At 42.7% G+C, this 27266-nt stretch overlaps 1 protein-coding gene across 4 annotated transcripts in view; it reads right to left on the bottom strand.

Moving 5' to 3' along the window:
• Positions 1–21310: 21310 nt before the first annotated feature.
• Positions 21311–27266, bottom strand: part of AFG1L (AFG1 like ATPase) — a 235885-nt gene continuing 229929 nt past the window's right edge. For all 4 annotated transcript variants that reach the window (XM_054490002.2, XM_063667056.1, XM_054490003.2 and 1 more), the window contains 2 exons: positions 23978–24091; positions 21311–21480 (listed from right to left, as the gene is read on the bottom strand). In XM_054490002.2, the coding sequence (XP_054345977.1) occupies positions 21352–21480; positions 23978–24091 (243 nt within the window). In that variant the 3' untranslated portion in view covers positions 21311–21351. The remainder of the gene's footprint in view (positions 21481–23977; positions 24092–27266) is intronic.

The following is a 27266-nucleotide window of genomic DNA, read 5'->3' as shown; positions in this document are numbered from 1 at the left end:
TGCCATCAAAGAGGGGCACCCATCAGGGGAAAGTACAGACGGAGGAGGAAGGGCAAAGGCTTCACCAGGTTGCTCTCAAGGACAAACAAAAATCCACAGGTGGTGGCCTGGGATGTAGCAGTAGCACCCGCTACAGTATTCCAGACACATTGGGTTTTTAATAATACTTTTTACCCAGCTGGGGAAAAAAGCCATTAGTTGCCAACTCACAGATGTTCTTCCTGTTCCTCCCATACCCCAAACACATCCCTGCCTTTGGGCCCTTGCACCAGCTTCCCTCTGACTAGAATGCTCTGCCCCAAGGGTCACCCAGCTGGGCCCCATGCCCTGCAGGGCTCCACACAAAAGCTATCTCCTCAGAGGCCTTCTCTGACCTTCTGATCCCAGGGCACCCCGGGCACTCTCCAGCACAGCACCTGTGTTCATTTTTGTCTCAGTCCTAAACACATCCTGTTGTTGTCTCATTTATTTTTATGGTGATCTGTTTACTATCTGTCTCCCCCACTCCACCCAACACCTCCACACTAGACTATAAGGGTCAGGGATGCTGTGATCACTGACCATAAAAATGGAGTGAGTGGCTTCACCCTGGTCCTCTTAAAGTACTTTGTTATAAAGGCTAGTTTGATGAAATGGCCTCACTTGAGATGACCTCAAAACCATTTAATGGAAAAAGAGAGAGGGAGAGTGAGAAAGAAATATAAAAGAGTTGGATTGCTCTAGTGAAATTTGATGTGTGAGGTTACCACGCAGTTTTAGTTTAATGCCTGTTTCAATCTACTTTGCCTCATTTCTCTAGCTTCAGTTAAAAAACACAAAACAAACAAACAAAAACTTATTGTGCTTCATGTATCTCTCAAAGCTGCCTTAAATTGTCAGAGAACAGTGATCAAACTAATAAATATATTTAAAATACTCTGGGGATATAACATCAATTATTTGATTTCTCAAACAATTTTATTAGGCCAGACTCAGTGGCTCATGCCTGTCATCCCAGCACTTTGGGAGGCCAAGGCTGGAGGATCACTTGAGCCCAGGAGTTTGAGGCCAGCCTGGGCAACATAGGGAGACCCTGTCTCTACAAAATAAAAATAAATAAAAAATAAATAAAAATAAATAAAAAGTAGCCGGCCCTGCCTCCCTGTAATCCCAGCACTTTGGGAGGCTGAGGCGGGTGGATCACCTGAAGTCAGGAGTTCACGACCAGCCTGACTAACATGGTGAAACCCTGTCTCTACTAAATACAAAAAAATTAGCTGGGTGTGGTAGCGCATGCCTGTAATCCGAGCTAATTGGGAGGCTGAGACAAGAGAATGGCTTGGACCTGGGAGGTAGAGGTTGCAGTGAGCCGAGATGGCGCCATTGCACTCCAGCTTGGGCAACAAGAGCAAAACTCCATCTCAAAAAAAAAAAATTAGCCCAGCATGGTGGTGTGTGCCTGTAGTCCCAGCTGCTTGAGAGGCTGAGGTGGGAGGATCACTTGAGCCCAGGAGGTTGGGCTTGAGCTCAGGAGGTTGGGCTTGAGCTTGCAACAATTCATGATCGTGCCACTGTACTCCAGCCTGGGTGACAGAGTGAGACCCTGTCTCAAAAAAAAAAAAAAAAAAGCCTTCTTTAGGAAGGTTAAATGTTACTCAATATTAAGTCCTTGTTTCCTAATCTTAGTTAACCATTAGGTTCACTGATGACACTTATTTTAAAAGTACAGTTTTTTGGGCCTCTCCAAAGAAGATCCAAGTTCAATAAGTTTGGCATGCGGCTGAATAGTCTGTATTAGCTTCCCAGGTGGTTCTGATGGTTCACTAGGTTTGGGGAACAATGTAGGAAGTCATCCTTAATTATCATCCAGCAAACAGTGTCAATGGTGAACTCTACTTGCTTGAGAGCTCAATAGTGTGAAGAAAATAGTGTTAAAGAAGTGAACATTTTTGCTGAGAATGTGCTGATTATAATGTTCTGATATGTAATATAATGACATATTTGGTCAGATTCTCCCAATGAATGATGATGCCCAGAACATGCCGGCACCTTGGGGTGCCCTCTTCAGGAGCCTCTTGGGTGGCCGAGGACCCCCAGTCCTCCCTACCTGAGAGGAGGGTCGTACAGGTTACCCTCAGTACTTCCAACCGCAGCAACTCAGCCCTTGGAAAAAGCAACACCCTGACTTTGTTAATCTTCCAGAGAGCAGGCGAGCACCAAGCCCCTGGGAGAGGCTGCCACACACACACGAGGAGGGACCAGAGCTCAGGCATCTGAACTTGTGGTCATGGGCCCCTGGAGAATCTATGCAAAACCTCAGCAGATTTTTGTGCAGAACTTGGTTACAGTGGAGATTTCTGAGCATTCATCCTCAGCGTCTTGGTGGAGCCCATGACAACAAAAGGTTAGGGCCTCAGCTTAGAGAATGAGTTCACGTCACCAAGCGCAGATTATCCTCGGCCCTTTGCAGTCTGTCTCACAGGTGAAGGTTTGCACTGGAAGAAGAACCCAAAGCCCACCCTCCATTCGGCTTCATGTAGGCAGAGGGAGCGGAAGGCACACATGCAAACATAAAGGGCCATGAATGTTGCGCAGAGAAGCCGGAAGGTGAAGGCCAAGCTACCCCAGGCCAGAGTCCAAGAATAGGAGTGGAGGAGTGACATCTGGCCATCATCCATGCCTCTGAGCCCCTAGCAGGTTCCTCAGGGATGCCTCTACTCATCTTCCAGATGCAACTGAAATGCCAGCCTGAAGAATGGGAGCCTGTGACCCAGCATCTCTCTCAGAACAGGAAGGGGGTTTGAGGACAATCGTAGATAACAATTGCTGGCTAATGAATGTCTGCGCGGTGCTGGGCACTGTGAGTAATGATCTCTGATGCCCACAGCACCCTGCAAGGTTGGTATTCTTTCCCCCATTTTACGAATGGGGAGATGAAGGTTGAGCAATTTTGGCTAACACGCCAGGTCACACAGCAGGTATTTAACCCGGGTCTGAATCCAAACAAAGCTGGGTGAGTGAGGAAGCCGAGCTCCATACTAACTGGGGTTTGCCCATCATGGAGCTGAGAACATAGCCGGCCTCTCTCGATCCCAGTCCAGACCCTTCTGCCACATGTGGAGCTTGGAAAGAATGAATGAACACAGAAAGCAGGTTCGGCTCTGCAGAGGATGTAAATAGGGGCAGATGCAGGCTGTCAAGTAAACAGCAGGCTGAGGACACCATCCCCAGCCCCTGCCCCCTGGGGCATAAATTCTAGCCTTGAGGCACAGTTGAAGGGGACTGAAACTCAGTGGCACAAACTGGGGACAAACCAGAGCCTTGGAGGAGAATGCCTTCCCCAAACCAAGCGTCAAGGTGGGTCTAGAGAGCACACACAGGCTGCAGATCCAGTTCAGTCTGAATAAGGACGGTGCCCTGGGTCACAGCAAGAAGAGGAACCTGTCTTTAGCTGTCATCAGGTTGCCGTGGGGCCCTCTAACTTAAGCCATGACAAGAGCTCTGAGTGCCAATATTCTGCCCGCTCCTTCTCCATCTCCATGAAGGAGTCCCCTCCCAACCACCACAGCAAATCCTCTCTTCCTTCCTCTTTCTTTCTCTCTTTTTCTTTTTCTTTCTTCATCTTCTTTTCTTTCTCTCTTTCTTTCCTCCCTTCCTTTCTTTTCCTTCCTTCCTTCCTTCCTTTCCTTTCTCTCTTTTCCTCTTTCTCCCTTCCCCTTCTCCTTCCTTCCTCTCTCTCTCTCTCTCTCTTCCTTTCTTTCATTGATAAAGAGTCTCGCTCTGTCACCCAGGCTGGAGTGCAGTGGTGCCATCTCAGCTCACTGCAACTTCCACCTCCCAGGCTCAAGCGATTTTCCTGCCTCAGCCTCCTGAGTAGCTGGGATTACAGGCCTGCACCAGCACGCCTGGCTAATTTTTGTATTTTTTGTAGAGACGGGGTTTTACCGTGTTGCCCAGGCTGGACTCTTGAGCTCAGGTGATCCGCCCGCCTTGGCCTCCCAAGTGCTGGGATTACAGGCATGAGCCACTGCACCTGGCCCCTTCTCTTCCTTATTCCCTACGTGTAACTATGGGCTACAAAGTGGTGATCGTAAGGTGGGAGTTTAGCTCATCCATACATCAGCTGTCTATTTTGCCCCAAACTTAAAGTTGCTTTGTCATGGCTTGAGCATTATTTTTGTGCTGTTAAATCTAATTATGTCAGTACCACAAAAGCATAAGCAATTATTTTTAATTCTACAAACTATGTTGCTCTAATCAATAGAAATCAACTGATACTTCTTTAGCAATTGAATTTAATATTCTGCCTTTTCAAAGTTTGGTTAAAATATGATAGGTTATTAGTGCAAAACAAGGGACACATTTCGATGATAGCAGCAGTTTTTACACTGTGCACCCTGAATTTTGAGTTCTAAAGGGGAATTGTTACGTCTTGAAGGACCAAATTATGTCTAATTTCTCTCTGAACATTCAGAAGAATAACATTCATTATAGCTCCCTCTTCTGAATTGCCAGAGCACTTTGTAATTTCTCGTTGTATGGATGACACTCGGCCCCGCACTGGTGCTCTCTCAACTCTTTTCATCTCCTGGAGACTAGGGATGGGTTTTGTCATTCTGCATCTCTCCTCCCCAGCACAGTGTTTGTCCCTCGGTCCTTTCTAAGCCTTTTACTACATTTCCTGGCTGACTTGAGTGTCCTGGTCTTCCCAAGATACCTGGGTAAGGCTCTTCCTTGACACTTACCACATTATGTCTGTGTGTTGTCCCTAAAAGATTACAAGCCTGTCATGGTGAGGGAGTTTGTCTCATTATTCTCAGTGTGCCCGGCTCCTGGCACAGAGTAGATAGCAAGTAAATGATGAATGAATGAATGAATGAATGGTGAATATCTGTACACTTTTTTTTTTTTTTTGGCCAGAGTCTCACTCTATCACCCAGACTGGAGTGCAGTGACATGATCTCGGCTCACTGCAGCCTCCACCTCCTGGGTTCAAGCAATTCTTGTGCCTCAGTCTCCTGAGTAGCTGAGATTACAGATGTGCACCACCATGCCCAACTAATTTTTGTATTTTGAGTAGAGACACGGTTTTGCCATGTTGGCAAGGCTGGTCTTGAACTCCTGGCCTCAAGTGATCCGCCCGCCTCGGCCTCCCAAAGTGCTGGGATTACAGGCGTGAGTCATCGCGCCCAGCCCTGTACACTATTTTTAACAGCTTGATTGAGGTATAATTCACGTACCATAAAATCCAACCATGTAAGTAAGGCACACAGTTCAGCGATTTTTAGTCTAGTCACAGAGTTGTGTGATCACCACTACAATCTAATTTCAGATGTTTTCATTACCCCTAAAAGAAATCTTGTACCCACTGGCAATTATTCCTCATTCCTGCCCTCACCCCCAGGCCCTACTCTTTATCGCTATAGATTTGCCTACTTGACATATCATACACATGGTTCCATACATATGTGTGCCCTTCATGATTGGCTTCTTTCACTGAGAATAATGTTTTCAAGGTCCATCCTTGTAGCAGCACGTATCAGGACTTCATTTTCATTGCTGGATACTACTACTTTGTATGTAATGCCACATCATGTTTATCCATTCATCAGGTAGTGGACATTTGGGTTTTCACTTTGGGGCTAATATAATAATCTTTTGCAAACATTCATGTACAAGTTCTTGTAAGGATATATATTTTTATTTCTCTTAGGTATCTAGGAGTAGAATTGCTAGATGCTTAATATTTTGAGGAGCTGCCAAACTGTTTTCCAAAGCTACACCATTTTACATTTTCATCAGCAGCGTATGAGTTCCAATTTCTTTACGTCCTTGCCAGCCTTTTTATTCTCCATCTCTTTGATTCTAACCATCCTAGTAGTGTGAAGTGGTGTCTCACAGTGATTTTGATTTGCATTTCCCTAATGAGTCATGATACTGAGCATCTTTTCGTGTGTTTATAGGTCATCTGTATACACCCTTTGATCAAATTATAAATAATCAGAGCTTCACAGAAATAAAGGTCTTAGATGAGGCCCAAAGAGTAACATTAAGTGACTTACCCAAAGTTATGTGCTTATGGTTAGTAGCAGTACAGGATCTCAGATACACTCCTGACTCCAAATGGTGCTCTGTTCTTCCCACCTGCCCCTTCTCTCAGGATGCCTCTGGATCCCCACCTGCTGGAGGAATGAAAGGCTGGATTCCTCATGGGTCAGGGTAAGCATGTGCCTTGGCACTGCTTGATTTTATACCCTGCTTATTCTTCTTTGGTTAGATTGATTTCAACTCTGAAAATGGTTTTCTATGGTTGCAGACTTCATATGTGAACAAATGGTTTCTATAACTTGCATCTGCTTAGAGTTTTAAACAACTGACGGCTCAAGTCCAAGCCCTAAAGAATTGGAAGCAGCTTTCTTGGCCACTTGAGTATCAAAGTCGGGTTTAAAGTCGTTGGATACATTTAAACCTGTCTACCTAATATTTTCACTGTGACCCAAAAAACAAAACCCAAGTAAGACAGTATTTAAAGTTAAGGGATGCAGGGGGATTCTTGGGGCAGTTATAGCATATGTGTGAATGTTGAGGTTTGGGGCAATAGAGAGATGTGTTGCTATTGCTAAGCCCTCCAGAGACAAGCCACATGGGTTTGGAGATGAAGCCAAGGAGAGCAGCCATTCTTAGTGTCAATTCCCAAGGAAGGGTCAGGTCCTCAGACAAGAAACAGACCCTGAAGGCGGTGGCCTGCAGGCCAGCTGGTGTATAGTCAAGACAAGCTGGATTATGCTGCCATAACAAATAACGCCAAAGGTCTCCATGGTTTATTAGAATGTAATTTATTTTTATTTTTTCCCTTATTTCTCCAAGAGAAAACAGAATGTAATTTTATTTCTTGCTCACACAGCATTTGCCATGGGTGGTTTGGCATTTCCATGTGGTGGCGCAGCCTTCCAGGCTATTTTATCTTGGGTGTCTCTGTCTCAACATGGTATTTCCAGGTTTTCCATGCAAAAGAAAAGAGATCTAAAAGCTCTCAAGCCAGCTAGTAAGTGCTTCACCTTGGAAATGACACATGTCACATCACTTCCACTCACTGCCAACTAACTGCTCAGAAATAGTCACATGGCCTTGCCTAACTGCCAAGGGGCCAGAAAGTGTGACCCGCCTGTGTGCTTGGAAAGAGAGAACTGGTTATGGGCAAGTTCTAGCAATGACTGTCATGGAGAAGAGCCTTCTTTTTGGACTCTGCCCTTTCCAGGAAGCACTCAGAGGTATATGCATGTCTATGAGTATCGTCTTGTGGAGAGGATAGAAGAGGTATCTGGAATCTGGAAGGGGAGCTAGAACAAAACGGAGATCATGCTGAAGATGATCACATTAAACTTTATTAGCCATATCATCTAGATTCCAAGTATTTTCTGAATTTATTATCTGTATCCCCAAAATATATATATATTTTTGAGAGTTTCACTCTGTTGCCCAGGCTGGAGTGCAAAGGCACAGTCTCGGCTCACTACAACCTCTGCCTCCTGGGTTTAAGTGATTCTCCTGCCTCAGCCTCCTAAGAAGATGGGATTACAAGCACAAACCACCATGCCTGGCTAATTTTCATATTTTTTGTGGAGATGGGGTTTCACCATGTTGGCCAGGCTGGTCTTGAACCCCTGGCCTCAAGCAATCCACCCACCTCAGCCTCCCAAAGTGCTGGGATTATAGGTGTGAGATACTGTGCCCGGCCTGTATCCCCTAAATATTAATGAAGTCTTTCTCTTAGCTGAGAGTTGGAAAACCGAACAGGTGTGGCTCATGCTAGCCTGGTAGACTACGGAGAAGGTGATCTTAGGGGCAAGGGGGAGCCACATGTTCCAGATGAGGTTAGCCAGTTTTAGAGATTCAAGCTTTAATTTTGATTTAAATTGCTGACTTTTCCTTAAGGAGCAATATAACCAACATATAGATTCTCCTATTAAAATAATCACTCTTTTTCTTTTTCTTTTTTCTTTCTTTTCACTCCTGGCTTGAAGTGATCCCCCCACCTTGGCCTCCCAAAGTGTTGGGATTATAGGCGTGAGCCACTGTGCCTGGCCAAAATAATGACTTTTTTTTTTTTTTTAAAGCTTTAAACTTCATTATGTCCCACATAGCATCTAGCAGAGTGCCTTGTCATAAGAAGCACTTGACAGTGTTTATTCAATAAATTAAAGAATGAATCAGAGAAATGAGAACTATCTACTGCATTCCCAAAAGCCAGCTTGTCCTAGGACTCTCTGGAGTCTCATCCCCAGCCCCCAGGTGGATAATGAGAACTGGGAGACTCCAGAACTGATCCAGTCACTGTAGAAGAAACTGTAGAAACACTCAGGACAGGCTGAAAGTCCTGGGATCACCTTTGCTCGAACTGCTCCTGTCTTCAGATTGTTGGATTTGCCATTCATTCCAATAACTAACCATTCTCCAAGTCCTGTCCTGCACTGATACTTATCTTGGACCCTTTCTCCATCATGTAACATGATTCGAATGTCTATCCCTTCCTTTCTGTTCCCAACATCACTGGCTCTTGTCGACTGCCAAGGGGCCAGTGGCAGAGTATTAGAGTACTGCAGCTGTGTGAGTGCCTGAGACAGTATCATTGCAAAAAGTGTACCACTGCAAGAAGATATTTCAGTGTGGAGGATTGGGTTGGGTAACTATTTGAGACACACTGAGTTTAAGCAACATTCAAGAGGAGAGATCCAGTAGGCAATTGGAAGTACAGAACAGGAGACTGGTGGAGTCAGGGATGGGAAGACACACTTGAGAATAACTGGCATCAGCTGGTATTTGTTGCTATGGACATCAAGAAAAGAGTGTGTGAAAAAGATGTTATGTGTGAAAGTACTTTGTATAATATTGGGTGTTGTTTTTTATAATTACCATTTTTATGTGGATCCAAGAAAGAACTTAGATGGTGAGAAAAGGAAAAGGAACCAGAAGCTTTCAGAGAAGGAAGAGCTGAGACACAGGAGGAGAAGCTAGAGAAGAGAGTTGCAAGGTTGGGGCTGGGCTGGCAAAGTGCTTAGGGCTCAGAGCAGCAGGCAGCAACGAAGATGATGCGAGGCAGTGGCTAGGGGGTCTCAGTCTCAATGGGTAAACTGGCTACCATCTTCTCCTGTATTCAAATTCCCATCCAGATTGGCCCCACCCTTCCCATGCTTAGCACCCTCTCTCCACTCCAGTTGCCAATACCAGCTCTTACCAGTGGGCTCCAGTGGGCACATGGGAATCCTTCATCCCATTAGCAATAAACTCAGCCCTGTCCAAGTGTGGTCCAGGGACCCTTGAGGGACCTGTGCCTCTTAGTGAGTCGATGAGGTCAAAGTCATTTTCCATAAAACCACTAAGACATTATTTACCTTTCTCACTCATTCTCCCACATGCATACAGTTGATTTTTTCAGGAGCTACATAATGTGTGATATTCCAACAGATTGAATGCAGAGGCAGGTATGAGAATCTGGCTGTATTTTGCTAAACCAGACATTGGCAAAAATTTAAAACAATGCCACTTTTCTCACTAACTTGTTTTTTGTTTTGGAAATGCTGTTACTTTTCATAATGCTATTTAGGTAATATTTCATGTGCTTATTGTTATTTTTAAATGAATTAAATATCTAACAATTTCTGTTTGATTTCTAATACTGGTGATTATATATCCCACCCACATAAAAGCTCTTTGGGGTCTGCAAGCATTTTGAAAGTGGAAAGTGGGGCCAGACGTGGTGCCTCATGCTTATAATTCTAGCACTTTGGGAGGCCAAGGTGGGAGGATCACTTGAGCCCAGGAGTTCGAGACCAGCCCTGGCAACATAGCCAGAGCCCATCTGTGTTTTTAAAAAAATTTTTAAAATTAGCTGAGTATGGTGGTGCACACCTGTAGTCCCAGCTACTTGGGAGGCTGAGGTGGAAGGATCACTTGAGCCTGGGAGGTCAAGGCTGCAGTGAGCCATGATTGTGCCTGGGTGACAGAGTAGGACACTGTCTCAATTATTGTGAAGATTAAATATTTCAAAGTTTGCCAACCACTGATTCCAGTTCTTTGTCATCACATATGGGGCTGTGCAAAACAATACCCTTGTACATACCCCTACACCCACATCTTTCCTGTTCTAGCCTCAAGACCCACGATGACTTTAAAATGGGATCTACTATTATTACTACTACCAGAAGGGCTGCAGAGCACAGGGTTGGGATCCAGAAGACATGTGCTTACTCGATATGCTTGTGAAACCACTTACCCTTCGAGTGCCCCGGTTTCCTCATGGGTAGTAGGATAATCGCATCTCCCTTGCAGAATTTGCTATGGACGACGGATATGGTACGAGCAAACGATCCTTCCGCCTCGGCCTCCTAAAGTGCTTTGTAAACTAGGAAGTGCTGCGTGGTTACCTATTTTGGCGTTGTTAGTGTGGGTGGAGAAGAAAGGCAGAGGAGCCTAGGTCTCCAGGGACGAGAGGGGTGGGCTCTGGGAGGTGCCTTTGTGTGTGCCAGTGTGCTGATTGACCTGGGCTCCAGGAATCATAGCAACAGCCTCTGGTCTCTGCATCAGGCGCCCAGAGTCAGGACCCAGCTGCAGGCAGGGCTCTCTGTGCATACGCGCTGTGTAGTCACAGGCAAGAGCTCCACGGCCTGCCTGACTGGCGGTGATCAACCCTGCTGCACCTTAGAATCTTACAAGGAACATTAACAAGTGCTGATGCTGGGGCCCCACATCTGACCCACCATACCTGACCCTGGAGGTGGACCTAGGCCTAGGAATGTGTAGCCTTGAGAACCACTGGACTTTTTTTTTTTCCTGTCAGTTCAGCCTACTGACCACAAGATGGTGCCCTCTTTCTAAGAAATCTTTGATGTTCACCAAACAAGCAACAATTCATTTTCTGTATTAATCCTGAAAACATGGATTTGAATTTAACAACCTTCTCCAGCATCTCATTAAGCCAGACCTGTGTGCTCTTGGTGTCTAGCCATTTAATGCGTATCTTTTCCCTACTGTTAGAAACCAGTGGGTTGGAATGTGTCTTCTGTTTTGCATTCCTCAAAAGGCTATAACACAAAGCAGAAAGTAGGATTTATAATCATAATCATTAGTATTAATAACAACTGTGTTCGTTTAATCCTTTGCCATTTGCAAAGCGCTTTTCACCAACAATCCTCATAGTAACTCTATGAAATGGGCATTATGATTCCCATTTATAAGATGACACAACTGAGGCTCAGAGCACTAACTTGGTCGAGGTCACAAAACAGTAATTAGCAGAACTGAATTTTCCAATGCCAGATCTCAGGCCCTTCCCACTGCATCATTAGAGACCAGCAGTCAACCACCGTGAACCCAGAAAGTACAGCCCTGAGACAGGAAAATTCTCGGGACAACATCCGGAAAGCCCCCTAGGCAAGCAGGTAAGACAGACTGATGGCTCCACGCAGCACAGACGAAAGGCCAGTGGACAGGCATGTTTGACTGGACCGAGTGACCAGCTAGGGCAACAGATGTGAGGGTCCTAGTGAGCTGCTGGACTGAGTCGGTAGACACTCGACAAGAGGGCAGATTTTAACATTTGTAATTTTCTGTTCCAGAAAAATGAACTGCTATATGTCAATAGGGAACATTCATCTTAATTCTGACGGTAAAAGAAGTTATAAATTCATTTCCAAAGAAAATCCTTTCCTACCAGCAAGTGACTTCTTTTGAGATTAGTAAATCTAATAACGGTAACTTACAGACTTGCTGCAAGACAGATTCCCAAAACTGATCAGGAACCCAAATGTCAGGGACCCAGGCGCCCAATCCTTCTGCCTGTTTTTAATCTCAGATAAAGCAGCCGTCAAGTGTAGGTTCAAGTTACATGGACCAGCAATACTGCTTTCAGGACAGAGGCAATGAAATGGAAAATTTAATACGTTAGCACTTTGCTAATTTTATTGACTTCAGTGTATATCTTAGCAATTCCTTAATCTGTTTTAGCTGTTTTCTGTGTCTCAGCTTCCCTGTCTATAAAATGATTATAATGGCACCTATCTCATAAGACTGTTATATGGATCAAAAGAGTTTATTTATAAAGCGCATAGAACCATGCCCAGGACACAGAAAACATCATGTGTTTCTTAAATAAATAAATGGATATAAGCACATCCACTTATTTTACAAGTGAAATTTTAATTTTTTTCAATATTCCAACTAAAATTATGTCATTTGCACACTTGTAAGTACAGGAAATATACTTTAAGAAGATAAAAGTATTGCCTTATTATTAAAATTTGAAGTCCCACTGAAAATGCCTAAATTTGATTAAAATAATACTACAGTCTTTTTGGCCTCAGAAATACGTTAAAAATTACTTAAGTCCATCCTGTTTTTCATCTCAGGATTAGTGATATCAGCAAATAAGCTCATACGCTGCCTAAAGAAATATGAGAAGTGATAAGATTTTTCTTTTTCTTCTCTAAAGAAAGTTTTCCTTTTTCTCTGCTTGACCTCTATTAAGTCTGGGAACTAGGCATCAGTTTGGAGAGCACCCTTGGCACGTGATGTTTTCTCCTGACTCTAAAGACATCCCCCCGTCTGTGTTTTGAATTGAGTGGGAGCTTTCCACAGCAGTACTCAGCTCAAACCTCTGTCTCAAAGTATACATTTAAAGCATTTCAAAAAAAAAGAGCATTTGCTGAGAGACTTCTATGGAGAAAGACTGGAATGCTGAGAATGTAATAGGGGCAGGGCTCAGAAGAAAGACATACAAAGTGAAATGGGGTTGTTTTTCATGTTGGCATCACTTTTCTTTCAGTAGAGCTACCATACTGTTTCCTAGTGATGGCTCTTCTTGAAGACTTGGGCTTTTTTCTTGCATGCTATTTCATGAAACAAACTTTGTAGATTTCCAGCCACCATGGAACTCCCTCCCCTCCAGAGATCGGCCAAAGCTTTCTAGCCCCACTTTCTGCATAAACCCTTCTCCCAGCTCAAAGAGCCTCTTCCACTGCAGCCAATCCCACCAGGCCCCTGGAACTGGGGAAGGAGATTGCAGATTGGGGGCACAGAAGTGGGCACATGCTCCAGTTACTTAGGTGGAGCCTGAGCTACAGTTTTTTTTCTCAGGGTTTAAGTTCTTTCGTACCAAAATGACATTATAGGGAAGCTACACTGAGAATTACATAGGCTCCTATGCGTTCGACCAGCACCCCAACTAACATTACATGATTGTTTCAATGGAAAAAATGAAACTTTATTCCCAATATCTGACCTCAAATGAACTTTTATAACATAACTTGACAGGGGGACTCTTCTACATACACTCATACTCAGGGACAGTTCTGTCTATCGGTCATACTGTCCATCTATCTGTCTATCCATTCACATGATTTTTTTAAAAATTAAGATACAGAATAATTACCAAAGGAATGTGAAAAGTAAAAAGCTAAGATCTAAAGAATAAAGTTAAACATTTTATATTTACTGAGTTCAAATCAATGGTTCTGTTGTAAATTTATCTTCAACTTCATTCACTGAGTTAAATGAATCAATTTTTAAAACAATCTCTTTTTTTTAAATAGTAAGAGTAAGAGACAGTGTGGTATAAAATATAGTATATGAGTTTTGTAGTTGTAAACTATGAATCTCAAGTCAAGCTACTTAACTTTCCCAAGCCTCAGTTTTCTTATTTTTAAAGAGGGATTATAATATTCACTTTCTAAGACTATTTTTTTTAACTGAGCTAATGTAAATATGTAGCATTTAATCCAGCACAAAGTGGTTATTTCCCATCCTTTCTCCCTATTATGTAACCTCTTTGAAATTACTGTGTTTCACTTCAATAAAAATATCTTTAAACCACATTTCATTTACAGAAGGCTTGATTTAAACTCTTCTCTCGGCTTGGGTACTCATCCATCTATCTGCTTGCCTTAATTAGGTTAATGTCTAAAAGAGACGATGTGATGCATTACTGACTAAGAAATTAAACAGGGCCATGCCGTGCCACACTACCCCTGCCAGAAGATGGCTGGAGTGGCCAAGATATAAAAAATAAAAATAATAATAAATAAAAAATAAATAGGTTCAAAGAGCTTACTTATGTTGACCATTGTATTCATTGAACTGACTCACCTATGCCTTACCTTCCCCCAAATGCTTAATTTTCACAAGATTTTGTGGATTTTATATTTTTTGTTTTTTTTCACACTCATCCACAGCCGAAGATCCACTTTGTGACAATAGTTAGTAAAGCCAGGTTTTACTCAAAGAAGCAAAAAATGAGCTCAGTGAAGGACAAATCAGATTTCCTGTGAAGCAGGCTTGTCAGGCGTTCTTTCCTATTTCCTATTAGGTCCATCTCACGGCAGAGTCGGCGGCAAGGGCGGGGGCAGCATGCTGCAAGGAGAGCAAGTGTCTACAACAGTGGGAAGGAGCCTGCTGTCCACTGGGGTACGGCTGGCCTCATGTGAGCGGGAGTCTCCTCTGCTGATGGAGTGCCTACGACTCTGACACCTACCCCCCACCCCCCGCCCACACTCTCTCACTGGTCCCCTTTCCTGGCTGCGGAGTTCGTAGCTCTGCCTGCAGATCTGCCTGTTGGCTGGAATTTGATACTTGCTCCTTATTTGATCCCATCATAATTCTCTATTTTTTTTTAGAAAACTTTGTGACCACTTGAGATCAAGTCCCGCCTACTAAGCTTGATCTCAGGGTTACAAACATATTCTTCCATACACCTTTGGGGGAGGAGACAAGATGGCCGAATAGGAACAGCTCCAGTCTACAGCTCCCAGCGCAAGCGACGCAGAAGACGGGTGATTTCTGCATTTCCATCTGAGGTACCGTGTTCATCTCACTACGGAGTGCCGGACAGTGGGCGCAGGTCAGTGGGTGAGTGCACCGTGTGCCAGCCGAAGCAGGGGCGAGGCATTGCCTCACTCGGGAAGCGCAAGGGGTCAGGGAGTTCCCCTTCCAGGGGTGACAGACGGCACCTGGAAAATCGGGCCACTCCCACCCGAATACTGTGCTTTTCCGACAGGCTTAGGAAACGGTGCCCCAGGAGAGTATAGCCCGCACCTGGCTCAGAGGGTCCTACGCCCACGGAGTCTCGCTGATTGCTAGCACAGCAGTCTGAGATCAAACAGCAAGTCGGCAGCGAGGCTGGGGGAGGGGCGCCCGCCATTGCCCAGGCTCGCTTAGGTAAACAAAGCAGCCTGGAAGCTTGAACTGGGTGGAGCCCACCACAGCTCAAGGAGGCCTGCCTGCCTCTGTAGGCTCCACCTCTGGGGGCAGGGCACAGACAAACAAAAAGACAGCAGTAACCTCTGCAGACTTAAATGTCCCTGTCTGACAGCTTTGAGGAGAGCAGTGGTTCTCCCACCACGCAACTGGAGATCTGAGAACGGGCTGACTGCCTCCTCAAGTGGGTCCCTGACCCCTGACCCCCGAGCACCCTAACTGGGAGGCACCCCCCAGCAGGGGCAGACTGACACCTCACACGGCCCGCCAGGTACTCCAACAGACCTGCAGCTGAGGGTTCTGTCTGTTAGAAGGAAAACTAACAGAAAGGACATCCACACCAAAAACCCATCTGTACATCACCATCATCAAAGACCAAAAGTAGATAAAACCACAAAGATGGGGAAAAAACAGAGCAGAAAAACTGGAAACTCTAAAAACCAGAGTACCTCTCCTCCTCCAAAGGAACGAAGTTCCTCACCAGCAACGGAACAAAGCTGGACGGAGAATGACTTTGACGAGCTGAGAGAAGAAGGCTTCAGACGATCAAATTACTCCGAGCTACGGGAGGATATTCAAACCAAAGGCAAAGAAGTTGAAAACTTTGAAAAAAATTTAGAAGAATGTATAACTAGAATAAGCAATACAGAGAAGTGCTTAAAGGAGCTGATGGAGCTGAAAACCAAGGCTCGAGAACTATGTGAAGAATGCAGAAGCCTCAGGAGCCGATGCGATCGAATGGAAGAAAGGGTATCAGCCCTGGAAGATGAAATGAATGAAATGAAGCGAGAAGGGAAGTTTAGAGAAAAAAGAATAAAAAGAAACGAGCAAAGCCTCCAAGAAATGTGGGACTATGTGAAAAGACCAAATCTACGTCTGATTGGTGTACCTGAAAGTGACGGGGAGAATGGAAACAAGTTGGAAAACACTCTGCAGGGTATTATCCAGGAGAACTTCCCCAATGTAGCAAGGCAGGCCAACATTCAGATTCAGGAAATACAGAGAACGCCACAAAGATACTCCTCGAGAAGAGCAACTCCAAGACACATAATTGTCAGATTCACCAAAGTTGAAATGAAGGAAAAAATGTTAAGGGCAGCCAGAGAGAAAGGTCGGGTTACCATCAAAGGGAAGCCCATCAGACTAACAGCAGATCTCTCGGCAGAAACCCTACAAGCCAGAAGAGAGTGGGGGCCAATATTCAACATTCTTAAAGAAAAGAATTTTCAACCCAGAATTTCATATCCAGCCAAACTAAGCTTCATAAGTGAAGGAGAAATAAAATACTTTACAGACAAGCAAATTCTGAGAGATTTTGTCACCACCAGGCCTGCCCTAAAAGAGCTCCTGAAGGAAGCGCTAAACATGGAAAGGCACAACCGGTACCAGCCACTGCAAAATCATACCGAAATGTAAAGACCATCAAGACTAGGAAGAGACTGCATCAACTAACGAGCAAAATAACCAGCTAACATCATAATGACAGGATCAGATTCACACATAACAATATTAACTTTAAATGTAAATGGACTAAATGCTCCAATTAAAAGACACAGACTGGCAAATTGGATAAAGACTCAAGACCCATCAGTGTGCTGTATTCAGGAAACCCATCTCACGTGCAGAGACACACATAGGCTCAAAATAAAAGGATGGAGGAAGATCTACCAAGCAAATGGAAAACAAAAAAAGGCAGGGGTTGCAATCCTAGTCTCTGATAAAACAGACTTTAAACCAACAAAGATCAAAAGAGACAAAGAAGGCCATTACATAATGGTAAAGGGATTAATTCAACAAGAAGAGCTAACTATCCTAAATATATATGCACCCAATACAGGAGCACCCAGATTCATAAAGCAAGTCCTGAGTGACCTACAAAGAGACTTAGACTCCCACGCATTAATAATAGGAGACTTTAACACCCCACTGTCAACATTAGACAGATCAACGAGACAGAAAGTCAACAAGGATACCCAGGAATTGAACTCAGCTCTGCACCAAGCGGACCTAATAGACATCTACAGAACTCTCCACCCCAAATCAACAGAATATACATTTTTTTCAGCACCACACCACACCTATTCCAAAATTGACCATATACTTGGAAGTAAAGCTCTCCTCAATAAATGTAAAAGAACAGAAATTGTAACAAACTGTCTCTCAGATCACAGTGCAATCAAGCTAGAGCTCAGGATTAAGAATCTCACTCAAAACCGCTCAACTACATGGAAACTGAACAACCTGCTCCTGAATGACTCCTGGGTACATAACGAAATGAAGGCAGAAATAAAGATGTTCTTTGAAACCAACGAGAACCAAGACACAACATACCAGAATCTCTGGGATGCATTCAAAGCATTGTGTAGAGGGAAATTTATAGCACTAAATGCCCACAAGAGAAAGCAGGAAAGATCCAAAATTGACACCCTAACATCACAATTAAAAGAACTAGAAAAGCAAGAGCAAACACATTCAAAAGCTAGCAGAAGGCAAGAAATAAGTAAAATCAGAGCAGAACTGAAGGAAATAGAGACACAAAAAACCCTTCAAAAAATAAATGAATCTAGGAGCTGGTTTTTTGAAAGGATCAACAAAATTGATAGACCGCTAGCAAGATTAATAAAGAAAAAAAGAGAGAAGAATCAAATAGATGCAATAAAAAATGATAAAGGGGATATCACCACCGATCCCACAGAAATATAAACTACCATCAGAGAATATTACAAACACCTCTATGCAAATAAACTAGAAAATCTAGAAGAAATGGATAAATTCCTCAACACATACACCCTCCCAAGACTAAATCAGGAAGAAGTTGAATCTCTGAATAGACCAATAACAGGAGCTGAAATTGTGGCAATAATCAATAGCTTACCAACCAAAAAAAGTCCAGGACCAGATGGGTTCACAGCCGAATTCTACCAGAGGTACAAGGAGGAGCTGGTACCATTCCTTCTGAAACTATTCCAATCAATAGAAAAAGAGGGAATCCTCCCTAACTCATTTTATGAGGCCAGCATCATCCTGATACCAAAGCCTGGCAGAGACACAACCAAAAAAGAGAATTTTAGACCAATATCCTTGATGAACATTGATGCAAAAATCCTCAATAAAATACTGGCAAACAGAATCCAGCAGCACATCAAAAAGCTTATCCACCATGATCAAGTGGGCTTCATCCCTGGGATGCAAGGCTGGTTCAATATACGCAAATCAATAAATGTAATCCAGCATATAAACAGAACCAAAGACAAAAACCACATGATTATCTCAATAGATGCAGAAAAGGCCTTTGACAAAATTCAACAACCCTTCATGCTAAAAACTCTCAATAAATTAGGAATTGATGGGACGTATCTCAAAATAATAAGAGCTATTTATGACAAACCCACAGCCAATATCATAGTGAATGGGCAAAAACTGGAAGCATTCCCTTTGAAAACTGGCACAAGACAGGGATGCCCTCTCTCACCACTTCTATTCAACATAGTGTTGGAAGTTCTGGCCAGGGCAATTAGGCAGGAGAAGGAAATCAAGGGTATTCAATTAGGAAAAGAGGAAGTCAAATTGTCCCTGTTTGCAGATGACATGATAGTATATCTAGAAAACCCCATTGTCTCAGCCCAAAATCTCCTTAAGCTGATAAGCAACTTCAGCAAAGTCTCAGGATACAAAATCAATGTGCAAAAATCACAAGCATTCTTATACATCAATAACAGACAAACAGAGAGCCAAATCATGAGTGAACTCCCATTCACAATTGCTTCAAAGAGAATAAAATACCTAGGAATCCAACTTACAAGGGATGTGAAAGACCTCTTCAAGGAGAACTACAAACCACTGTTCAAGGAAATAAAAGAGGATACAAACAAATGGAAGAACATTCCATGCTCATGGGTAGGAAGAATCAATGTCATGAAAATGGCCATCTTTCCCAAGGTAATTTACAGATTCAATGCCATCCCCATCAAGCTACCAATGACTTTCTTCACAGAATTGGAAAAAACCACTTTAAAGTTCATATGGAACCAAAAAAGAGCCCGCATTGCCAAGTCAATCCTAAGCCAAAAGAACAAAGCTGGAGGCATCACACTACCTGACTTCAAACTATACTACAAGGCTACAGTAACCAAAACAGCATGGTACTGGTACCAAAACAGAGATATAGATCAATGGAACAGAACAGAGCCCTCAGAAATAATGCCACATATCTACAAGTATCTGATCTTTGACAAACCTGACAAAAACAAGAAATGGGGAAAGGATTCCCTATTTAATAAATGGTGCTGGGAAAACTGGCTAGCCATATGTAGAAAGCTGAAACTGGATCCCTTCCTTACACCTTATACAAAAATCAATTCAAGATGGATTAAAGACTTACATGTTAGACCTAAAACCATAAAAACCCTAGAAGAAAACCTAGGCATTACCATTCAGGACATAGGCATGGGCAAGGACTTCATGTCTAAAACACCAAAAGCAATGGCAACAAAAGCCAAAATTGACAAATGGGATCTAATTAAACTAAAGAGCTTCTGCACAGCAAAGGAAACTACCATCAGAGTGAACAGGCAACCTACAAAATGGGAGAAAATTTTCGCAACCTACTCATCTGACAAAGGGCTAATATCCAGAATCTACAATGAACTCCAACAAATTTACAAGAAAAAAACAAACAACCCCATCAAAAAGTGGGCGAAGGGCATGAACAGACACTTCTCAAAAGAAGACATTTATGCAGCCAAAAAACACATGAAAAAATGCTCACCATCACTGGCCATCAGAGAAATGCAAATCAAAACCACAATGAGATACCATCTCACACCAGTTAGAATGGCAATCATTAAAAAGTCAGGAAACAACAGGTGCTGGAGAGGATGTGGAGAAATAGGAACACTTTTACACTGTTGGTGGGACTGTAAACTAGTTCAACCCTTGTGGAAGTCAGTGTGGCAATTCCTCAGGGATCTAGAACTAGAAATTCCATTCGACCCAGCCATCCCATTACTGGGTATATACCCAAAGGACTATAAATCATGCTGCTATAAAGACACATGCACACGTATGTTTATTGTGGCACTATTCACAATAGCAAAGACTTGGAACCAACCCAAATGTCCAACAATGATAGATTGGATTAAGAAAATGTGGCACATATACACCATGGAATACTATGCAGCCATAAAAAATGATGAGTTCATGTCCTTTGTAGGGACATGGATGAAATTGGAAATCATCATTCTCAGTAAACTATCGCAAGAACAAAAAACCAAACACCGCATATTCTCACTCATAGGTGGGAATTGAACAATGAGAACACATGGACACAGGAAGGGGAACATCACACTTCGGGGACTGTTGTGGGGTGGGGGGAGGGGGGAGGGATAGCATTGGGAGATATACCTAATGCTAGATGACGAGTTGGTGGGTGCAGCGCACCAGCATGGCACATGTATACATATGTAACTTACCTGCACATTGTGCACATGTACCATAAAACCTAAAGTATAATAATAATAATAATAATAATAATGAAAAAACAAACAAACAAAACAAGAAAACAAAAAAACAACAACAAAAAAAACATATTCTTCCATTATGTAGAAATCTGAAGGCCTGGGAGATTTACTGTAATTCATAACCAAAAAAAAAAAAAAAAAACCACATATAAGCCCATATTCTAAAATATTATCCCTTTTAGTTTATATCAGATTGGAAAACTGTCTTTGTTTTGAACTGAAACATAGGCATTCTTCCCCCGTTATAAAAGACGTATTTCTAACGTGCCCCCACCATGCAGTCCAGATGTCTTACTTGTACATTCAAGGTCCATTCAGGTGGTTTAATGTGAAGCTAAAATGTCTGGTCCTACATTCATCTTCAGGAATGAGATGATTTTAATTTCATGGTGCAGAAATAAGGCCAAATAAGAAAAAGCAGACCTAAAAAATGTTAAGTGTTTAACTTACTAATCCACTAGATCCTTGACAGCAATTTTAGATTAAAATGGTCCGGAGGACAAAGTGCATAATTAATGATGAGAAAATGATTCCTTCAAGTCCCACAATAAGGAGTTCTGCCTGCGTTAACCATTTGTCTAGAGTTTTATTTATGCAAAAGTGACAGTTACTTCTTGGTTCTGTCTCTTTCGTTCCAGTACTGTTCAGTCTGCATTTCCGTGAGTCGGGAAATCGTGCGCTGAAATGCAAAGATTTCCTCTTCTCCGGTAAACATGGAGAGTCCTTCTGCTGAATCCTGGTTATAAAACAAAGAAATTAAATTAAAGCTATCACAAATGAAAATTTACAGAACCTAAGTATAGGTTTAAAAAAACTTTTTAGGCTTACCGGTTTAGATTATGCCTTTTTTTATAACTTTTTTTTCATATACAATCCCTTAAATGAGACTAGAGAGTCAACCAATTTAAACTGATAGGCAGTAAACACATCAAATTATCAGAGAGAAAACTTAAAAGGGAAAACTTTCTCCAAAAGTGCACACCAGAAATAAGTAATGGCAAAAAAAACCCCAGTAGTTCTGAGAAGCCAGAAAGAGGCTGGTGTAGGCCTCCAGACAGGGTACCAGTGCCTAAGGGGGAGGCCCTAAGGACAAACCTCTGGAGAGCCTTTTCCAATTCAACCAATGACTAAAGGAGAGCAAATGCAAATGAACAGTGGGTCTGGGTTCTGGAGAATGTGCCTGGGATCTAAAAGCCAGGGCTGAAAGCCAGGGCTGTTTTTAGTCTTCAGCTGCTGGGACAATTGATCCCACCATCTAGGACCAAGTTGGGAAGCCCTGTCTCTGTGAGGCTGGTAACCCCAGACTGGTGACACCAACACAGACTCATGGCCACTAAGTGGGCTTGGAATTTTTCTCTTTCCTTAGGGGTTTGCTAGTATGCTTTTTCAGAGAAAAATTCTAGATTCCTAAGTCCATCTTCTCCACTGATCCATTTGTGAACCTTCAAGACCCTGAGATCACATTCCCTGATTTCTTCATATATGATTGGCTCTATCTGCTGAGCTTATTTTTTCTTGATCCTCGAGGAATTTGAGACAGGGTCTCACTCTGTCACCCAGCCTGGAGTGCAGTGGTGCCATCTTGGCTCACTGCAACCTCTGCCTTTTGGGTTCAAGTGATCTTCCTGCCTCAGCCTCCCCAGTAGCTAGGATTACAGGTGTGTGCCACCACACCCGGCTAATTTTTTTATTTTTATTTTTATTTTTTGTAGAAATGGTGTTTCACCATGTTGCCCAGGCTGGTCTGGAACTCCTGAGCTCAAAGCAGTCTGCCCACCTCGGCCTCCCAAAGTGCTAGGATTATAGGAATGACCCATTGCATCAGCCTAGGGGAAAAAAGTTTTAAGAGCCAATGATGTAAACTTTACCAACCTTTTGGCACCAGGGACCAGTTTCGTGGAAGACAATTTTTCCATGGACCAGGGGCAGGGGGATGGTTTCAGGATGAAACTGTTCTAGCTTAGATCTGAATGTTTATGTACATCCAAAATTCATATGCTGAAATCCTAACCCATAAGGTGATGGTATTGGAGGCTACTGAATGTTTTTGTCCCTTTGGGAGATGATTAGGTCTTATGGGTGGAGCCCTCATGAATGGGATTAATGCCTTTATAAAAGATGCCCCAGAGAGATCCCTCACCCCTTCCACCATGTGAGGTTTATACAAAAAAGACAGAGGCTGATGAACTAGGAAGTGGGCCTTCATCCGATGCCAAATCTGGCACCCTGATCTTGGACTTCCTAGCCTCCAGAACTGTTAGAAATAAATTTCTGTTGTCTGTAAGCTACCCAGTTCATGGTGTTTTGTTATAGCAGACTAAGACATACACAGGTTTAAGTCATCATATTGGAAAGTTCACTTTTTAAATTGGCCTCGTTCTCCCAAACTCCTGAAAATGCCTCATTTCTACTCAGGTTGATAAGGAATTGTTTCCTTGTTCCAGACGGTCTTTCACCTGTGGGGCTGGAAGAATTGGGCTCCCCTTATGGGGTGAGTGTTGATAGTTGTAAACTTTTGACTAATTTTTCAGTTGTCGATAGTTGAGAAACACATCCTGTAACATTCTTATAGAAGAAGAAAATGCAAAGTCACTTTTGGTTGGCCTGGGGTGAATTACCAGACTCCAAGCTCCAGGAGAACTGGGCTAGCATCTGTTTGTTCCCTACAGAGTGTCTCCAGAGCCTGGCACCCACAGGTACTCCATAAATGTTTGCAGAATGGAGGTTGGGAGATTAGTTAGGGATTTCTTTTCAAGCCCGGGGCCTTGCTAGGCACTCCATGGTCCTGGACTAGCCAGGCTACATGCTTGGATACTGTATCATGCACTCTACAAATCCAGCAATCATTTAGAAAGATATCCAGAAACGTCAGCATGGTATAGCAGAGCAAGCCCAGAACCAGTCACAGGTGGCTTGGCATCCAGCTCTGGCCTGCCATTATTCAGCGGTGTGACTGTGGGCACCTTAGTCCACCTCTGTGGGCTTCATTTTTCTCACATGCAAAAATGGAGCACTGAACTACATGACCACTAAGGTTCCTTCCACTGTAAGTTTATAATTTTCTATATTTAGTGATATTGAGAATGATAAATTTGCTACACGAGCTTATAGAAGAAGCAGCCAATCAATGGTTAACTATACACTGCATTTCTTCTTCAAAATGTAGCCATGCATCAAACCAAAAACAATTAAGCTATTTTATAATAAAAAGAGATTATGTTAATGTCACCTACCTGGCTCAGCCCCAAATCATCCATCAGTATTCTGCTTTGCTCCAACTCACTGTCATGATGTTGATGCAAAAATAAGCTTGATATAGGAGTCGACGCAGAGCAAATTATACGCACCTGAAATAGAAGAAAATGAGTAAATGTGTTACTCTTTATATTTCACAAGCTGAAGGTAAGAAAAATCTCAAAATAAAAGTCTGTTTTTCACATACAGGAGCTTGGATCTTTGCTTTTAAGACGTCCATATTTTTTTTTTCCTAATTGTTTATCTCTTTAAAGCAGTGTTTTAAAACTGCATAGTAGTTTTCAGAATATTTCCACACAACTCATACCACCCTGTGAAGTAGGGCACAAAGGTTTATTGGGAGACTTCAGGGCTGGAAAGGACTCAGCTCAAGATGTCAGCCCAGATCTTCAGTTCTTAGTCCAATGCTTTTGCCATTACTGCTCTGGTTTGAATGTTTTTGTCCCATCCAAAATTCATGCTGAAACTTACTCCACAATGCAACAGGATTAAGAGGTGTGGCCTCTAGGATACGATTGAGTCATGAGGCTCTGCCTTCATGCGTGGGACTCGGTGCCCTTATACAGGATTTGATGGAGGGAGTTCACCACTTTTTGCCTTCCATTCCTTCCACCATGCGAGAACACAACATTTGTGCCCTCTGGTGGCAACAAAGCAGACAGTAGCCCTCACCAAACACCCAAACCTGCTGGCACCTTGATCTCAGACCTACCAGAACTGGAAGAAATAAATTCCTATTATTTATAAATTACCCAGTCCATGGTATTTTGTTATAGCACCACATACTGACTAAGATGATTACACTGTGATGTTGACATTTATACCTGGCTGTTTGGAGCTGGTCTGTGCCCCTAAGACGCTCCCCAAAGACACCGTAAAGAGGTTAGTTACCCTTTTGCTGCACAGGAGACTGCTAAGTTCAGTGCATTGCTATTCTAATTAGGCCAGTGAGTGTCCAGAACCTACATTTATTATCTTAGCATCCTGCTAGGACCTTCTTCAAAAAGACTAAGATTTACATTAATATCTCTTGATTACATAAGTATCTGAATGAGTATTCATATGTGATCATATATTGGAAACAGCTTTTATATATGTACCCTAAAACTTAAAGTATAATAATAAAAAAAATATGTTTTGTATTTAAACTAGTGGATACAAAAAAAATAAAAGCTCTTTCCAATATATGATCACATATGAATACTCATTCAAATACTTATGTAATCAAGAGATACTAATGTAAATCTTAGTCTTTTTGAAGAAGGTCCTAGCAGGATGCTAAGATAATAAATGTAGGTTCTGGACACTCACTGGCCTAATTAGAATAGCAATGCACTGAACTTAGCAGTCTGCTGTGCAGCAAAAGGGTAACTAACCTCTTTACGGTGTCTTTGGGGAGCGTCTTAGGTGCACAGACCAGCTCCAAACAGCCAGGTATAAATGTCAACATCACAGTGTAATCATCTTAGTCAGTATGTGGTGCTATAACAAAATACCCAGTCCATGGTATTTTGTTACATATGTATATATGTGCCATGTTGGTGTGCTGCACCCATTAACTCATCATTTAACATTAGGTATATCTCCTAATGCTATCCCTCCCCCCTCCCCCCACCCCACAACAGGCCCCGGTGTGTGATGCTCCCCTTCCTGTGTCCATGTGTTCTCATTGTTCAATTCCCACCTATGAGTGAGAACATGCGGTGTTTGGTTTTTTGTCCTTGCCATAGTTTGCTGAGAATGATGGTTTCCAGCTTCATCCATGTCCCTACAAAGGACATGAACTCATTTTTTATGGCTGCATAGTATTCCATGGTGTATATGTGCCACACTTTCTTTTTTTTTTTTTTCCTTTTATTATTATTATTATTATACTTTAGGTTTTATGGTACATGTGCGCAATGTGCAGGTAAGTTACATATGTATACATGTGCCATGCTGGTGCGCTGCACCCACCAACTTGTCATCTAGCATTAGGTATATCTCCCAATGCTATCCCTCCCCCCTCCCCCCACCCCACAACAGTCCCCAAAGTGTGATGTTCCCCTTCCTGTGTCCATGTGTTCTCATTGTTCAATTCCCACCTATCAGTGAGAATATGCGGTGTTTGGTTTTTTGTTCTTGCGATAGTTTACTGAGAATGATGATTTCCAGTTTCATCCATGTCCCTACAAAGGACGTGAACTCATCATTTTTTATGGCTGCATAGTATTCCATGGTGTATATGTGCCACATTTTCTTAATCCAGTCTATCATTGCTGGACATTTGGGTTGGTTCCAAGTCTTTGCTATTGTGAATAATGCAGCAATAAACATACGTGTGCATGTGTCTTTATAGCAGCATGATTTATAGTCCTTTGGGTATATACCCAGTAATGGGATGGCTGGGTCGAATGGAATTTCTAGTTCTAGATCCCTGAGGAATCGCCACACTGGCAAGTATCTGATCTTTGACAAACCTGACAAAAACAAGAAATGGGGAAAGGATTCCCTATTTAATAAATGGTGCTGGGAAAACTGGCTAGCCATATGTAGAAAGCTGAAACTGGATCCCTTCCTTACACCTTATACAAAAATCAATTCAAGATGGATTAAAGACTTAAATGTTAGACCTAAAACCATAAAAACCCTAGAAGAAAACCTAGGCATTACCATTCAGGACATAGGCATGGGCAAGGACTTCATGTCTAAAACACCAAAAGCAATGGCAACAAAAGCCAAAATTGACAAATGGGATCTAATTAAACTAAAGAGCTTCTGCACAGCAAAGGAAACTACCATCAGAGTGAACAGGCAACCTACAAAATGGGAGAAAATTTTCGCAACCTACTCATCTGACAAAGGGCTAATATCCAGAATCTACAATGAACTCCAACAAATTTACAAGAAAAAAACAAACAACCCCATCAAAAAGTGGGCGAAGGACATGAACAGACACTTCTCAAAAGAAGACATTTATGCAGCCAAAAAACACATGAAAAAATGCTCACCATCACTGGCCATCAGAGAAATGCAAATCAAAACCACAATGAGATACCATCTCACACCAGTTAGAATGGCAATCATTAAAAAGTCAGGAAACAACAGGTGCTGGAGAGGATGTGGAGAAATAGGAACACTTTTACACTGTTGGTGGGCCACACTTTCTTAATCCACTCTATCATTGTTGGACATTTGGGTTGGTTCCAAGTCTTTGCTATTGTGAATAGTGCTGCAATAAACATAACGTGTGCATGTGTCTTTATAGCAGCATGATTTATAATCCTT

The sequence above is a fragment of the Pongo pygmaeus genome, chromosome 5 (genome assembly GCF_028885625.2).
Source record: "Pongo pygmaeus isolate AG05252 chromosome 5, NHGRI_mPonPyg2-v2.0_pri, whole genome shotgun sequence".
NCBI classification, from domain to species: domain Eukaryota; kingdom Metazoa; phylum Chordata; class Mammalia; order Primates; family Hominidae; genus Pongo; species Pongo pygmaeus.
Note: the sequence above shows the minus strand (reverse complement) of the source record. Positions and strands in the feature narration are given on the sequence as shown.